Source organism: Balaenoptera acutorostrata, chromosome 10 (assembly GCF_949987535.1).
Source record: "Balaenoptera acutorostrata chromosome 10, mBalAcu1.1, whole genome shotgun sequence".
Lineage (NCBI taxonomy): Eukaryota > Metazoa > Chordata > Mammalia > Artiodactyla > Balaenopteridae > Balaenoptera > Balaenoptera acutorostrata.
In genome coordinates, this window is record NC_080073.1 from 41,004,917 (window position 1) to 41,021,015 (window position 16,099).

Here is a 16,099-nt window from a genome sequence, read left to right on the forward strand (position 1 = left end):
CCAGCCTCCCGCACTCCAAGCAGCACAGCCCTGCTCCTGATCCACCTGGGGCTCAAAAGGTCAAAGCCCAGGCCTCTGTTTGTCCCTCACTGCCATGTGCACAGGACCTCTAGGAACCAGCCCTAACCGTGCCCGCCCCTGGATTCAACTCGGCCCCAACAAGGGTGTCTCCTCACCAGCATGAGGTTGACATTGAGAGTGAGGATCTGCCGGCTCATGTCAACGCTGTAGGCATGAGGGAAGTGCTCACGCAGGTAGGCAAAGGCACCTGCTGCGCACTGGAAGTGAGTGCAGGAGACCTTCATGCCCTGGGAGAGAACAGGGGAGGATGCCAGAAGCAGAGCCACAGAGCTGCCTGTGTCCACTCCACGGGGCAGGATTCACACTCTGGAGGCTGACAACACTCAGCACCCCTCCCTGGTTCTGTCCTATGACCCACCCACTGCCCCTACCCTTCTCACCTCCTCAGACATGCGTTTGTCCATGGCCCCCAGCATGGAGTGCAGCGCTCCTGGGGAGGCACAGAACATGGGGTCAGGGCTAGCCTGGGGCTGCTGGTGTCACTCATGATCAGGACAACAGGGGTCTGAGAACTGGGGCAGCTGGTCCAAGGACACCAAAGCTGGAGTAAATGGGGTCTCAGTCTCTGGCTCTGCACCAGGCAGGGATGGGGTGGAAGGGAAGGGGCTCCTGCCTTCCACAGCCCTCAGCCTACAAGTCCAGTCTCAGAGCCTCAGGGATGCCTACACAGGACTCGGGGCTCCCCAGGCTGAGCCCTCAGGGTTGACGCAAGGCCAGTCTAGGCCAGCCTTGTTCTCCTCCTGCTGGAAGCAACCCAAGCCACAAGGGGGGCCGGGAGCTGTCCAGTCAGAAAAGAGAGGCCATCCCTCTGGGCCGGAGCACACAGTAGCAACACCATGTGGCAGCCAGCCTAGTAGAGCCTCTCCCCAGCAGGGTGGCTCCCTGTGGCCCAGAAGAGAGGCACCAGCAGAGCTGTGAGAAGGCAGTGGAGGGTCAGAATCCAGGTGTCTTCCTTCCATCAGCCCACTGCCCTTGTGGCCTCCTGCTGAGCTGAGATGGGGTGGGCAGGGCTGGGAGGTAGGGCCATGGGGAAGGGGTTAGGTAGCTCACCAAGGTTGTAGAGAATGCAGGCCTGCTCATACTTGATGTCTTCATGGGCCACAGATTTGCCTGAGAAGATCTCAGTCCTGTGGACAGGCCACCCCAGTCATCTCGAGGGAAGGAGCTGGTGAAGCGACCCGCCACCCCCAGTGCTGCGTCGGATGGGAGGGAGGCCTGGGGAGACCACACCAAGCCACTCCCCATGCTGTGTAGCAAGGAAAAGAAAGCGGGGTGGTGGGGAGAGGGGCATCCCCACCGCCCAGACACCCCTGGGCTGTCCCAGGCAACCTCCAGGCTCCCCCCAGCCCTGCCAGCTCTCACCAGGTGACAGAAACAGCAGCCTCCTGGCCTGAGCCCATGGGGACCCGACTCTGCAGGTAGTGGAGCTGGCCCAGGTACTTGCGGAGGACACTGCAGCCCTCAAAGTCCCGTGGGACACGAACAGCATTCTGGGGGATGGATGGGAGAAGCAGGCCTACTGTCATTTGGAGTAGAAGACAGGCAGGGCTGTCCACCCACAAATGCCCAGGAAATAATCACAGCTGGGGGACTGCACAGTCTAAGGGACCCAAAGAAAGCCCATAGCTACCTGTAGTCATTCAACAACCATCCTACCAGCCAGGACTGTTGGACTGAATCAGTCCCACTTTTCCAGGAGGCAGTTTAAAACATGCATTAAAAATTTTAATGTACTTAATGTTTGACCCACAGTTCTGTATCTAAAAATATACAGTAAGAAATCCAGAAAAGCAAATGCTTGGATGAGCATGCAAGGATATTTATCACAACATTAACAGGGCCAAATACTGGATGCCACCAAAACTTCCATTAAAGAGGATTAAATAAATTACGTCAAGGCTACCCACAAAAGAGAATACTCTGCAGCCATGAAAACTGAAGACAAGGATCTCTACTGATATGTTAAGACGTCCATAACACATTTATTGTTGGGGGGAAAAAAGCATGTAACAGATAAGCAACATAATTTCATTTTTATAAAATCATATGGAAATTGATATCAACTAGATATATAAACAGAAAAAAATCTAGACAGTTAAGTGATTATCCCTGGATAGTTGGGTTTAAGTAATTTATTCTATACATGCATACAGAGACATATTTGATACTTTATATTGCTTATGTATTCTTTTATACAAACAATTTTCTATTTTTATAGTAAGCAATAAAGCTAGTCCCATTTGGGGAAAAAACAAAACAAAGTGAACCCTCTGCTCAAACAAACGGAAGAACGACAGTATACCCTCCAAGAAGCAGGTGCACAAAGAGTGGAGGGGCTTGAATCGCTGTGCATACCCTAACCCCACCTGCTGGAGGGACCAGAGAGCCCCACACCAGGGTTCCAGCAGCTGAAGGGCCCAGTAGAGAGCTGCTGGGCACCAGCTAGAAGAAATCCTCTAGGGGACTTCCCTGGTGGTGCAGTGGTTCAGACTCCGCACTCCCAATGCAGGGGTGGGAGGCACAGGTTCGATCCCTGGTGGGGGAACTAAGATCCTGCATGCTGCACAGCACACCGTCCCCCCACCGCCCCCCCCCCCAAAAAAAAAGAAATCCTCTAGGACAAGACACTCCAGAGCTGGGCTCTTAGCCTTCTGTCTGGGATGCTCAGAAGGGACGCGGATGCCCTGTGGGACATCAGAGGAGGAAGAGTCCAGCACCAGTCCACTCAACACCACTTCCCAGCAGTGTCTTGGGGGACCATCTCCCCTCTGGGCCTCAGTCTCCTCTTTCAACAGGAATGCTAAGCTCCCTCTCTGCCCTCTAGAATGCCCAGTGCAAGGATAAGGTGTGTCACAGCCCCTCTGTCAGTTTTATTCCCTGTGATCACAGAACCAAAAATTTATTCCAGAGTAACTGAAAAGTCTTCTTAAAGAATTACTTCAGGGCTTCCCTGGTGGCGCACTGGTTAAGAATCCGCCTGCCAATGCAGGGGACACGGGTTCGAGCCCTGGTCTGGGAAGATCCCACATGCCGCGGAGCAACTAAGCCCGTGCGCCACAACTACTGAGCCTGCGCTCTAGAGCCCGCGAGCCACAACTACTGAAGCCCACGCACCTAGAGCCCATGCTCTGCAACAAGAGAAGCCACCGCAACGAGAAGCCCGCACACCGCAACGAAGAGTAGCCCCCACTCACCGCAACTAGAGAAAGCCAGCGTGCAGCAACGAAGACCCAACTCAGCCAAAAATTAAATATAAAAATAGATAAATAAATAAAATTTAAAAAAAAATTACTTCAGGCCCAGTTTTACAGATGAGGAAACTGAGGCCCAGATCAGGAAAAGAGAACTGCCTACAGATTTCCAGATTATATCCACCTTCCATTTCCACTGCAAATCAATGAGTTATGGTAAAAGGTTAACTTAACTTATGCTGTCTCTGCTTTCTATATCTCTGTGCTTTCATAAATTTCCTGTAATTCACTAAAAACTGGACCAGTGTTCTAAAACTTCTGTAATATTTCATTTAGTTACTCTATTTTATTTTCACTTTATACACTGCTGAATCTGGGAGTTTTCTTGATCTGATAATTTTTTTTTCACTGAAATAATTATTATCAGCGTTTACGTAAGAAAGTTTGTTCTGTGGTTTCACTGAAGAAACACTGATCTAGTCCAACTCCCACACTCTTTCAGTGAGTAACTCAAGCCCCAGGAAGGGGAAAGTGACCATCCTGATGTCCTGCTGTGAGCTGTCTGTGCTGGGAATAGCCTCAGATCTGGAGCATTCTTGGGGTTGGCTCTCTCCAGCCCACTGCTCTGCACAGGCTGCCTGCCCTACACCATAAGGGATCTGCCTCAGGAGAGGCTTTGGAGCTGGGTGACAATGCGCCCTCGAGGGTGTTTTGTGTGCATGTGCACCTGTGTGCACAAAACAATGGTAGTCTGAGGGGTTAAGATTATCTCAGTTTTCAAACTCTTCAAACAAAATCTTTTTAAAAATTAATTTATAAGGAGTATTCTGGGAAGGTAGCAGAGTAGGAAGCACCAGAAATCCATCTCCCCACATAGACAACAAATGCACTAGCAGAATCTGTCTGATATAACTGTCCTGGAACTCCTGGAGTCTACTGAGGACTTGCAAACGTGCAGAGGAATGTTTAGATAAATTTTGGTGAATTTCAGCCCTTAGCACAATAGCAGCTACCCAGTGCCCATCCCTGTGCAGGCAGCCTTGCGTGTGTTCCTGGAGCAGCTTGCACACACAGCCTGTGGGAGCCAGGGTGGGCAATGAGGACGCTGTCCTCCAAATATCAGGGATCTGCTCTGATCAGGGCTGATCGCGCTGCTTCTGATCTCAGAGGTGCAAAGAGGAGGCGGACACTGTTGTTGCACCTCCCCCTCTGGCTGAACTGACTTCAAGGGGATTTAAAGCACCAGTGCTTCTCCCCCCTCATCCTTTCATTTTTCTCTTTTTCTCCTTTTAGGAGCCAGATATTGAGGACTATTGGATTCAAAAGCAACCACATATTCAGAGGAAGTTAGAAAGTCATCATGCACACCCAGGGGAAGGCAAAGGCTCAGAAAAGACCCGAGAAGACTTTAAGTTCACACCTCAGACTGATTCTTGGTACAGAGACAGCCTACAACACTCCAAACAGACAAACAAACAGCAAACCCTGGGGAAAGGGGAGATTCTGATTTCCAGAGTCACCACATCATTAGATTCAAATGTCCGGTTTTCAACAACAACAAAAATACAAGACATATAAAGAAATAGGAAAATATGATTCATTCAAAGGGACAAAAACAAAAAAAAACAAGAAAAAAACAAAAAACTTTTCCTGAAAAAGATGTGATGACAGCTCTACTAGATAAAAACTTTAAAGCAACTGTCTTAGGGGCTTCCCTGGTGGCGCAGTAGTTGAGACTCTGCCTGCCAGTGCAGGGGACACGGGTTCGAACCCTGGTCTGGGAGGATCTCACATGCCGCGGAGCGGCTGGGCCCGTGAGCCACAACTGCTGAGCCTGCACGTCTGGAGCCTGTGCTCCACAACAAGAGGCCGCGATGGTGAGAGGCCTGCGTGCCGCGATGAAGAGTGGCCCCCGCTTGCCGCAACTAGAGAAAGCCCTCGCACAAAAACGAAGACCCAACACAGCCAAAAAAATAAATAAGTAAATTAATTAATTAATAATTAAAAAAAAAAGAATTATACTATTAAAAAAAAACTGTCTTAAAGATACTCAAAGAACTAAAGGAAGATGTGGAAAAAGTCAAGAAAATGACATAGGGAACAAAATGGAAATATCAACGAGACAGAAAACTTAAAAAGAAACCAAAAAGAAATTCTGAAGCTGAAAAGTACAATAACTGAGTTGAAAAATTCACTAGAGTGATTCAAAGGCAGATTTGAGTAGGTAGATGAAACCATCAGTGAAATCAAAGCTAGAACAATTGAGGGGACTTTCCTAGTGGTCCAGTGGGTAAGACTCCATGCTCTCAATGCTGGGGGCCTGGGTTTGATCCCTGGTCAGGGAACTAGATTCTGCATGCAAGCCACAACTAAGAGTTCACATGTCACAACTAAGAAGTCCACATGCCGCAACTAAGAGTTCGCATGCCGCAACTAATAAGTCTGCATGCCACAATAAAGATCCCACATGCCACAACTAAGACCTGGCACAGCCTAAATAAATAAATAAATATTAAAAACAAAAGTCTAGGACAACTGAAAATTATCAAGTCTAAGGAACAAAAGAAAAATTATTGAAGTGAACAGAGCCTAAGGGACCTGTGAGACACCATCAAACAGATGAACATACACATTGTGGAAGTCGCAGAAGAAGAGAGAAAGGGGCAGAGAGAATATGTGAAGAAATAATGGCAAAAAAATTTCCAAATTTGACTAAAGACATGAATATAAACATCCAAGAAGCTTAATGAACTTCAAGTAAAATTAACTCAAGAGACCCACACCAAGAAAAATTATAATCAAACTGTTGAAAGACACAGAGAACATGGAAAGCAGCACAAGAGAAGTGACTCATCAAATACAAGGAATACTCAATGGGATTATCAGCAGATTTCTCATCAGAAACTTTGGAGAACTGAAGGCAGTAGGTTGATATATTCCAAGTGCTAAAAGAAAAACACTGTCAACCAAAAATCCTATATCTGACAAAACTGAGGAGAAATCTTTCAAAACTGAGGAGAAATCAAGACATTCCCAGCTAAACAAAAACTGAGGGAATTCACCACCACCAGATCTGCCCTGCAAGAAATGCTAAAAGGAGTCCTATAGACTGAAATGAAAGGACACTTGATAGTAACTTGAAGCCATATGAAGAAATAAAGATCCCAGTAAAGGTACACTGTACATGGGCAATTATATAAGCTAATATTATTATAACACTGGTGTGTGACTCCACCTTTTGTTTTCTACATAAGAGACTAATAGTTTTTAAAAATTCAATTTACACACAGTAGTCTTTAAAGAATATATCTTTAGCATATATAAACATACCAATTAATTATACCTGCTTTGTGGGGAAGATACAATCTCCTACACTTTGAAATTATAAATAAAAATTTTATTTAAATCCTCTTTTGTTATTCAAATAGAAACAGTTGTTCTTAACTACTTTCAAACAGAGTAGCAAATGAGATAATTCACCTGACAATTTTTTCTTCCTCTTAAGAACGGTGTCACCTTCTTTAAAAGGCAGGTAAGTACCTCTACTTCAACATAATAAAGGCTATATATGAAAAGCCCTTAGCTAACATCATACTAAGTTAGTAAAAGACCGAAAACTTTTCCTCTCACACAAGAAACAAGATGACAAGGATGCCCACATCAACCACTTGTATTATCACAGTACTGGAAGTTCCAGCCAGAACAATCAGGCAAGAAAAAGAAATAAAAGGCATCCAAATTAGAAAGGAAAAAGCAAAATTATCTCTTTTCACAGACATGAACTCATATGTAAAAATACCCTTAGAGATTGCACCCAAAAAATCTGTTAGAATTAATGAATTCAGTGAAGTTGCAGGATACAGAATCAATACACAAAAATCAGTTGTTTCTAAACAATCACAATTAAAGAAAAATTTTTTTTGAATTTCAATTCCAACAGCATCAAAAAGAATAAATTATTTAGAAGTAAAATTAACCAAGAAGGCCAAAGACTTGCGTAGAGAAAACTACAAAACTTTGCTGAAAGAAATTAAAGACATAAATAAATGGAAAGACATCTGATACTCATGTATTAAAAGACTTAATATTGTTAAGGTGGCAAGCCTCCCTAAAGTGATACAGTTTTTGGATTTTACTTTTTTATGGATTCAGTGTAATCCACATCAAAATCCCAATGGCATTTTTTGCAGAAATAGAAAAATCCATCCTAAAAATTTATATGGACTCTCAAGGGACCACCCTCCAAATAGCCAAAACAATCTTGAAAAAGAAGAAAAAAATTGGAGATCCCACAATTCCTCATTTCAAAACCTATTACAAACCTATAATAATCAAAATAGTTTGGTACTGGCATAAAGACATATGGACCAATGGAGTAAAAGAGAGTGCCCAGAAATAAACCCTCAAATATATGGTGTTATGGACTGAATAATGCCCCCCCTCACCAATTCATACTAAAGTCCTAACTCCCAGTATCTCCAAATGTGACTGTATTTTAGGAGATAGAGCCTTAAAGAGGTAATTACAGTGAAATGAGATCCTAGAGGTAGGCCCAAATCCAATATGACTGTTGTCCTTCTACAGACATACATAGAGGGACAACCATGTGAAGATACAGGGAGACGACGGTCATCCACAAGTCAAAGAAAGAATCCTTAGAAGAAGTCAGCTTTGCCAACACCTTGATCTCAGACTACTAGCCTCTACAACTGTGAGAAAATAAATTTCTGTTGTTTAAGCCAGCAGTCTGGGGTACTTGGTTACGGCAGCCAGAGCAAACTAATACACACAGTGAAATGATTTTTGACAGGGGTGCCATTCAATGGGGGACAGTCTTTTCAATTTATGGTGCTGGGAAAACTAAATATCTACATGCAGAAGAGTGAAGCTGGAACCTTACTTTACACCATTTACAAAAATAAACTCAAAATGGAGCAAAGACCTAAATATAAGAGCTGAAACTATAAAACTCTTAGAAGAAACAAAAGGGAAAATCTTCGTGGCACTGAATTTGGCAATGATTTCTTGGATGTGACTTGAAGAGCATAAGCAACAAAAGAACAAATTGTAAACTAGACTACATCAAAATTTAAAACTTCTGAGCATCAAAAGGACACAACCAACAAAGTGAAAAGGCAACCCATGGAATGGAAGAAAATATCTGCAAATCATGTATCTGATAAGTGGTTAATATCCAGAATATATGAAGACCTCCTACAACTTAACAACAGAAACTCGATTCAAAAATGTGTAAAAATAAAATAAAATTTAAAAAAATAAAAAATTAAAAAAAAATGTATAAAGGGGACTTCCATGGTGGCACAGTGGTTAAGGTGGCACATTGTCTGCTTGCCAATGCAGGGGACACGGGTTCGATCCCTCGTCTGGGAAGATCCCACATGCCGCAGAGCAACCAAGCCCGTGCGCCACAACTACAGAGCCTTTGCTCTAGAGCCCGAGAGCTACAACTACTGAGCCCACGTGCCACAACTACTGAAGCCCACGCGTCTGGAGCCCATGTTCCGCAACAAGAGAAGCCACTGCAATGAGAAGCCCACGCACCACAACGAAGAGTAGCCCCCGCTCACCACAACTAGAAAAAGTCCACGCACAGCAACGAAGACCCAACACAGCCAAAAAAAAAATGGATAAAGGGGATCGGAATCAAGATGGTGGAGTAGTAGGACATGGAACTTAACTCTTCACACAAATACATCAAGAATACATTTACAGATGGAACAATTCTCACACAACACCTACTGAACACTAGCAGAAGTCCTCAAACACCTGAAAGGACAAGAAAGATCGCCATGTAACTGAGTAAGACAAAAGGAAAAAAAAATAAAGAGGAAGCAGATGGGTCCTGTGCCCCTAGGAGGGAGGTGAAGGAGAGAGGGTCCCACACCCTGGGAAGTCCCCTCACCAGTGGAAAGATCAGCAGGGACAGAAAAGAAGTTTCCAAGGCTCAGAGAGAGCAACAACCAGTTAGTGGCAGGCAGGACAGCCAGAGATTACACAGATGGGCCGTGCCACTGCCCTGTGCATCCCAGCCTTAGAAGCACCTTTGCTGGTATGGGCAGGGGCTGGATGCTGGAACGTGGGGTTTAGAGGACAGACCTGGGGAGAGGACTGCTGTTGGCTGCATGGAGACAGCCTAAAGGGGCTGGAGTGTGGGGCACAGCGACCAGGAGTGTTCATGGAAGAAGCCCAGGCTGCCACAGAAGCAAAGTGCCATTGTTAAGTGGCGCAGGAAGGGAGAGGTGGGGCCACCATTGCAGCCTCGTTCCCCACCCACCGGTTCCTACCTCCATGGGCTCCGGCCGCTGCCCCAGCTCCCTTCTGCCTGGGCAGGCCCGTGCACTCCAGCTGCCACCTCGGTTCCCTCCCACCCTGGGCAGGCTCACACGTTCTAGCCACTGCTTCAGCAGCCCTGGGTGCAGACACCAGTGGGTTGCCCACACACAGAGGTGGGGCTGAAATCACAGCTGAGCCCCAGGGGCCGTGTGACTTAGGAAGCAGAGCTGAAATCTCTCCCTGTGGCTGAACGAACCGCAGAATTACACCTCCGCTGCCAGCTTTGTAAATTCAGTGCCTGCAGAACATCCGAACAGAAAACTGGTGCTCCCATAGCTGGGACAGGTCTGGCCTTAGCAGCTATGGGCATTGTGGGCGTGTACACCAGGAGGCTGGGCCGAGCCAGGGTCTGAGCTGCCTCCATAGCACCCACAGCAGGTCCAGGTGCACGACTACTGCAGTCTTGGGACCTGACTTCTGTGGATCTGCGCTGGTGGCATTGTGAAAACAAAGCCTGAGAGGTACCAGGGTGGACTGCCAGCATACCTGTGGTTGAGGTGGGGCTGAAGGCAGTGCCAATAACAGTGTACTCTGAGAGTCTGCACAATAGGTGAAAGGTGACACAACGGAGCACACTCACAGGTGAACAGCTCAGGAGGAGGAGGAGTACTCAATGGCTCCTCTCCCAGTGGGAGCACCCCAATCCAACCTACCTCGCACCACATACCAGAAATGCAACTCAGAAACGGATCTGGGGGCTTCTACTCCAACAACTGGGGAGCACACCCTGCCCTGGACAAGGCAGTGAAAACCACAGAGCAAAGAGGAGGCCCTGCTCAATATCCAGTGCTGGCTCTGGTCAGCATATCAGTCACACCTCCTATTAAGGGGATGATAGCCAGCATACAGTGAGGAAAGAGGTGGCAGGCATCCATACTAAAAACAGCCCTCACACCCAAAAATATTAAACCCACAGACTACACAGGGATGTTTCCACATAAAAATAGCCCTCCAAGACCACAGTAGATAATTGTTTCTCCTCAACTCATACAGCAAGAGAAATATAAGTAAAATGAAGCAAAGGAACCATTCCCAATGAAAAGATCAAGAGAATACCCCTGAAAGAACAAACAATGAAACAGACCTCTTCAGTCTAATACACACCAAGTTCAAAAAGGAGATAATGAGGGACTTCTCTGGTGGCGCAGTGCTTAAGAATCCGCCTGCCAATGCAGGGGACACAGGGAAAATTCCACATGCCGCAGAGCAGCTAAGCCCGTGCACCACAACTACCGAGCTTGCGCTCTAGAGCCCATGAGCCACAACTACTGAGCCCGTGTGCCACAGCTGCTGAAGCTCATGCAACTAAAGCCCATGCTCTGCAACAAGAGAAGCCACTGCAATGAGAAGCCCGCACACCGCAACGAAGAGTAGCCCCCACTCACCACAACTAGAGAAAGCCCGCGCAGCAACGAAGACCCAATGCAGCCAAAACTAAATAAACAAAAATAAAAAAGGAGATAATGAAAATACTGAAGGAACTGAGAAAGGATTGACAGAAATGCAGACTACTGTAAAAAGGAACTAGAAATTATGAGGAGCCTTCAGAAAAATTAGTGAATTCATTTGAAGAGATGAAAGCTGGACTAAAGGCTATGAACAGAGGAATGAATAATGCAGAAGAACAAATAAGTGATCTAGAAGACAGAATAATGGAAATCACCCAATTACAACAGCAGACAGAAACCCAAATGACAAAAAATGAAAGCAATATGAGACCTATGGGATAACATAAACTGGGCCAATCTATGCATAATAGGGATTCCAGAAGGAGAAGAAAAGAGAAAAAGGTAATGAAACTGTATTTGAAGAAATTATGGCTGAAAACTTCCCAAACCTAGAGAAGGAAACATATCCAGATACAGGAAGCACAGAGGGTCCTGAACAAGATAAACCTAAACAGACCTACACAAGACATACTAAAAAAAGTTAAAGAGAGGATTCTAAAGGCAGCAAGAGAAAAACAAAGAATTAATTACAAGGGAACAACCATAAGGTTATCAGCTGATTTCTCTACAGAAATGCTGCAGGCCAGAAGGATGTGGCAAGATATATTCAAAGTCCCAAAAGGGAAAAATCTGCAACCCAGGATACTCTACCCAGCAAGATTATCATTTAGAATAGAAAAAGAGATAAAGAATTTCTCAGATAGCAAAAACTAAAAGAATACAGCAATACTAAACCTATCCTAAAAGAAATATTGAAAGGTCTTATCTAAGTAGAAAAGTTGAGGGAATTCCCTGGAAGTCCAGTGGTTAGGACTCTGTGCTGCCACTGCAGGGGGCCTGGGTTTGATCTAGGGTCAGGAAAGTAAGATCCCACAGGCTGCATGGCACAGCCAAAGAATAAATAAATAACAAAAGCAGTAAGAATCTATAGGAAAGAGAAAATCATAATTGGAAAGTAAATCACTTAAATAAGAAAGTACACAGATTTTTAAAATAATAAAAAAACTTTTGTGAAAGCAATGATAACCACAATGAATGGCAAAAGAATAAACATAAAGATGCAAAAGAGGACATCAAAATCATTAAATGTGGGAGAGGAGAGTAAGAAAATGTAGATTTTTTTTTTCTAGAAGGTGTTTGAGCCTATTGGACTACCAGTCTAAAGCAAGTAGATATAGGAAGGAGTTAACATACTTGAAAAACAGAGCAACCACATACAACAGATTCACAAAAAAAGAAAAAGAAGAGAAGATAAGCATAATACAAAAGAAAATCATCAAACCACAAAAGGAAAAAGAAAAAGAAAGGGACAAAGAAGAAATATAAAATCAATGGGAGTGCTCGCTTCGGCAACACATATACTAAAATTGGAACAATACAGAGAAGATTAGCATGGCCCCTGTGCAAGGATGACACGCAAATTCATGAAGCGTTCTATATTTTTTTGATGCAGCCACTATGGAGAACAGTATGGAGGGGTTCCTTAAAAAACTAAAAATAGAACTACCATACGACCCAGCAATCCCACTACTGGGCATATATCCTGAGAAAACCATAATTCAAAAAGAGTCATGTACCACAATGTTCACTGCAGCTTTATTTACAATAGCCAGGACATGGAAGCAACCTAAGTGTCCATCAACAGATGAATGGATAAAGAAGATGTGGCACATATATACAATGGAATATTATTCAGCCGTAAAAAGAAATGAAATTGAGTTATTTGCAGTGAGGTGGACGGACCTAGAGTCTGTCATACAGAGTGAAGTAAATCAGAAAGAGAAAAACAAATACCATATGCTAACACATATATATGGAATTAAAAAAAAAAGTTATGAAGAACCTAGGGGCAGGACAGGAATAAAGACACAGACGTAGAGAATGGACTTGAGGACACAGGGAGGAGGAAGGGTAAGTTGGGACGAAGTGAGAGAGTGGCATGGACTTATATATACCACCAAATGTAAAATAGATAGCTAGTGGGAAGCAGCTGCAGAGCACAGGGAGATCAGCTCGGTGCTTTGTGACCACCTAGATGGGGGGATAGGGAGAGTGGGAAGGAGATGCAAGAGGGAGGAGATATGAGGATATATGTATATGTATAGCTGATTTACTTTGTTATAAAGCAGAAACTAACACACCATTGTAAAGCAATTACACTCCAATAAAGATGTAAAAAAATAATAATAATAAAAATAGAAATGAAAAAACAAAATAAAATCAACAGGAAGACAAGGTTTAAAATGGCAATAAATACATACCTATCAATAATTACCTTAAATGTCAATGGACTAAATGCTCCAATCAAAAGATACAGAGTGGCAGACTGGATTAAAAAAATAAGAGCCTACAATATGCTGCCTACAAGAGACCCACTTTGGGGCAAAGGACACACATAGATTAAAAGTGAGGGGATGGAAAAAGATATTTCATGCAAACGGAAATGACAAGAAAGCAGGGGTCACACATATCAGACAAAATAGACTTTAAAACAAAGGCTATAAAGAAAGATAAAGAAGGACACTGTAGGGCTTCCCTGGTGGCGCAGTGGTTCAGAGTCTGCCTGCCAATGCAGGGGACACGGGTTCGAGCCCTGGTCTGGGAAGATCCCACATGCTGCGGAGCAACAAAGCCCGTGAGCCACAACTACTGAGCCAGCGCGTCTGGAGCCTGTGCTCCGCAACAAGAGAGGGCGCAATAGTGAGAGGCCCGTGCACCGCGATGAAGAGTGGCCCCTGCTCGCTGCAACTAGAGAAAGCCCTCACACAGAAACGAAGACCTAACACAGCCAAAAATAAATTAATTAATTTTAAAAGAAAAGGACACTGTACAATGATAAAAAGATCAACACATGGAAAGGATATTACACTTGTCAACATATATGCACCCAACATAGAAACACCCAAATAAATAAAACAAATACTAACAGACATAAAGGGAGAAACTGACAAGAATACATTAACAGTAGGAGACTTTAATACCCCACTCACATCAATGGACAGACCTTTGAGACAGAAAATCAATAAGGCAACAAAGATCCTAAATAATACAATAGAAAAGTTAAACTTAATTGATATCTTCAGGACATTACATCCAAAAAAACACAGAATACACATTCTTTTCAAGTGCACATGGAACATTCTCTAGGACTGACCACATGCTAGGGCACAAAACAAGCCTCAACAAATTTAATAGTATAGAAATTATTTCAAGCATCTTTTCTGACCACAACAGCATGAAACTAGAAATCAACCACAGAGAAAGAAACAAGAAAAAACCAAGTACAAGGAGACTAAACAACATACTACTAAAAAAACCAATGGGTCAACAAGAAAAATCAAAGAAATTAAAAAATACCTTGAGGCAAATGACAATGAAAACACAACCATAAATATCTCTGGGATGCAGGAAAAGCAGTTCTTAGAGGGAAGTTCATAGCAATACAGGCCTTCCTTAAGAAACAGGAAAAATCTCAAATAAACAACCTAGCCCACCACCTAAAAGAATTAGAAAAAGAAGTACAAACAAAACCAAAAGTCAGCAGAAGGAAGGAGATAATAAAGATCAGAGAGGAAATAAATAAAATAGAGATAAAAAAACAAGACAAAAAAAATCAATAAAACCAAGAGCTGGTTTTTTGAAAGGGTAAAACAAAATTGACAAACCTCTAGCCAGGTTCACCAAGAAGAAAAGAGAGAAGACACAAACAAAATAAGAAATGAAAGAGGAGAAATCACAACAGATACTGCAGAAATACAAAAAACCATAAGAGAATACTATGAATAATTATAGGCCAATGAACTTGACAACCTCAAAGAAATGGACAATTTCTAGAAACATACAGCCCATCAAAACTGAATGAATAAGAAATAGATAACTTGAATAGACCAATCACTAGAAATTAAACAGAATGTGTAATTTAAAAAACCTCCATACAAACAGAAGTTCAGGACCAGATGGCTTCACTGGGGAACTTTACTAAACATACAAAGAACTTATACCAATCCTTCCCAAACTCTTCCAAAAGACTGAAGAGGAAGGAACACTCCCAATAACATGCTATGAAGCCACCATCACCCTGATACCAAAACCAAAGACACTACCAAAAAAGAAAACTACAGGTCGATATCTTTGATGAATATAGACACAAAAATTCTCAAACCGAATCCAACAATACATAAAAAAGGTCATATACCACGACCAAGTTGGATTCATCCCAGGGTCACAAGGATGGTTCAACATACACAAGTCAATCAATGTGATACACCACATTAACAAAAGAAAGGACAGAAACCAGGACTTCCCTGGTGGCCCAGTGGTTAAGACTCTATGCTTCCACTGCAGGGGGCATGGGTACAATCCCTGATCAGGGAACTAAGATCCCACATGCCACATGGCGTGGCCAAAAAAAAAAACACGGGGGGGGGGGTGAGGGGCAGAAATGACAGAAGCTACATGATCATCTCAACAGATACAGAAAAAGAATTTTATAAAATTCAACATCCATTCATGATAAAAACCCTTACAAAAGTGAGTATAGAGGGAATATATCTCGACATAATAAAAGCTATTTATGGACTTCCCTCGTGGTGCAGTGGTTAAGAATCCGCCTGCCAAAGCAGGGAACACAGGTTTGAACCCTGGTCCTGGAAGATCCCACATGCCACAGAGCAACTAAGCCTATGTGCCACAACTACTGAGCCTCACTCTAGAGCCCGCGAGCCACAACTACTGAAACCATGTGCCACAACTACTGAAGCCTGAGGGCCCAGAGCCCGTGCTCTGCAACAAGAGAAGCCACCGCAATGAGAAGCCTGCTTGCCGCAACTAGAGAAAGCCGGTGTGCAGCAATGAAGACCCAATGCAGACAAAAACAAAAAATAAATAAATTTATTTAAAAAAAAAAAAAACCTCATGGTAACCGCAAACTGAAAATCTATAATGATACACACACACAAAGAAAGAAAAAGGAATCCAAACAAAACACTACAGTCAGTCATCAAATCACAAGAGAAGAGAACAAAA

At 43.7% G+C, this 16,099-nt stretch overlaps 1 protein-coding gene and 1 non-coding gene across 4 annotated transcripts in view; one reads left to right on the top strand and one right to left on the bottom strand.

Annotated features, from left to right (window-relative positions):
• Positions 1–16,099, bottom strand: part of PTPN23 (protein tyrosine phosphatase non-receptor type 23) — a 40,035-nt gene that overhangs the window by 7,185 nt on the left and 16,751 nt on the right. For all 3 annotated transcript variants that reach the window (XM_057555338.1, XM_057555337.1, XM_057555339.1), the window contains exons 3-6: positions 1,444–1,571; positions 1,132–1,208; positions 462–511; positions 177–308 (exon numbers count right to left, since the gene is read on the bottom strand). In XM_057555338.1, coding sequence (XP_057411321.1) covers positions 177–308; positions 462–511; positions 1,132–1,208; positions 1,444–1,571 — 387 coding nt within the window. The remainder of the gene's footprint in view (positions 1–176; positions 309–461; positions 512–1,131; positions 1,209–1,443; positions 1,572–16,099) is intronic.
• Positions 12,412–12,518, top strand: LOC114236172 (U6 spliceosomal RNA). Its single transcript, XR_003622178.1, has one exon. It is a non-coding gene; the product is annotated as a U6 spliceosomal RNA (small nuclear RNA).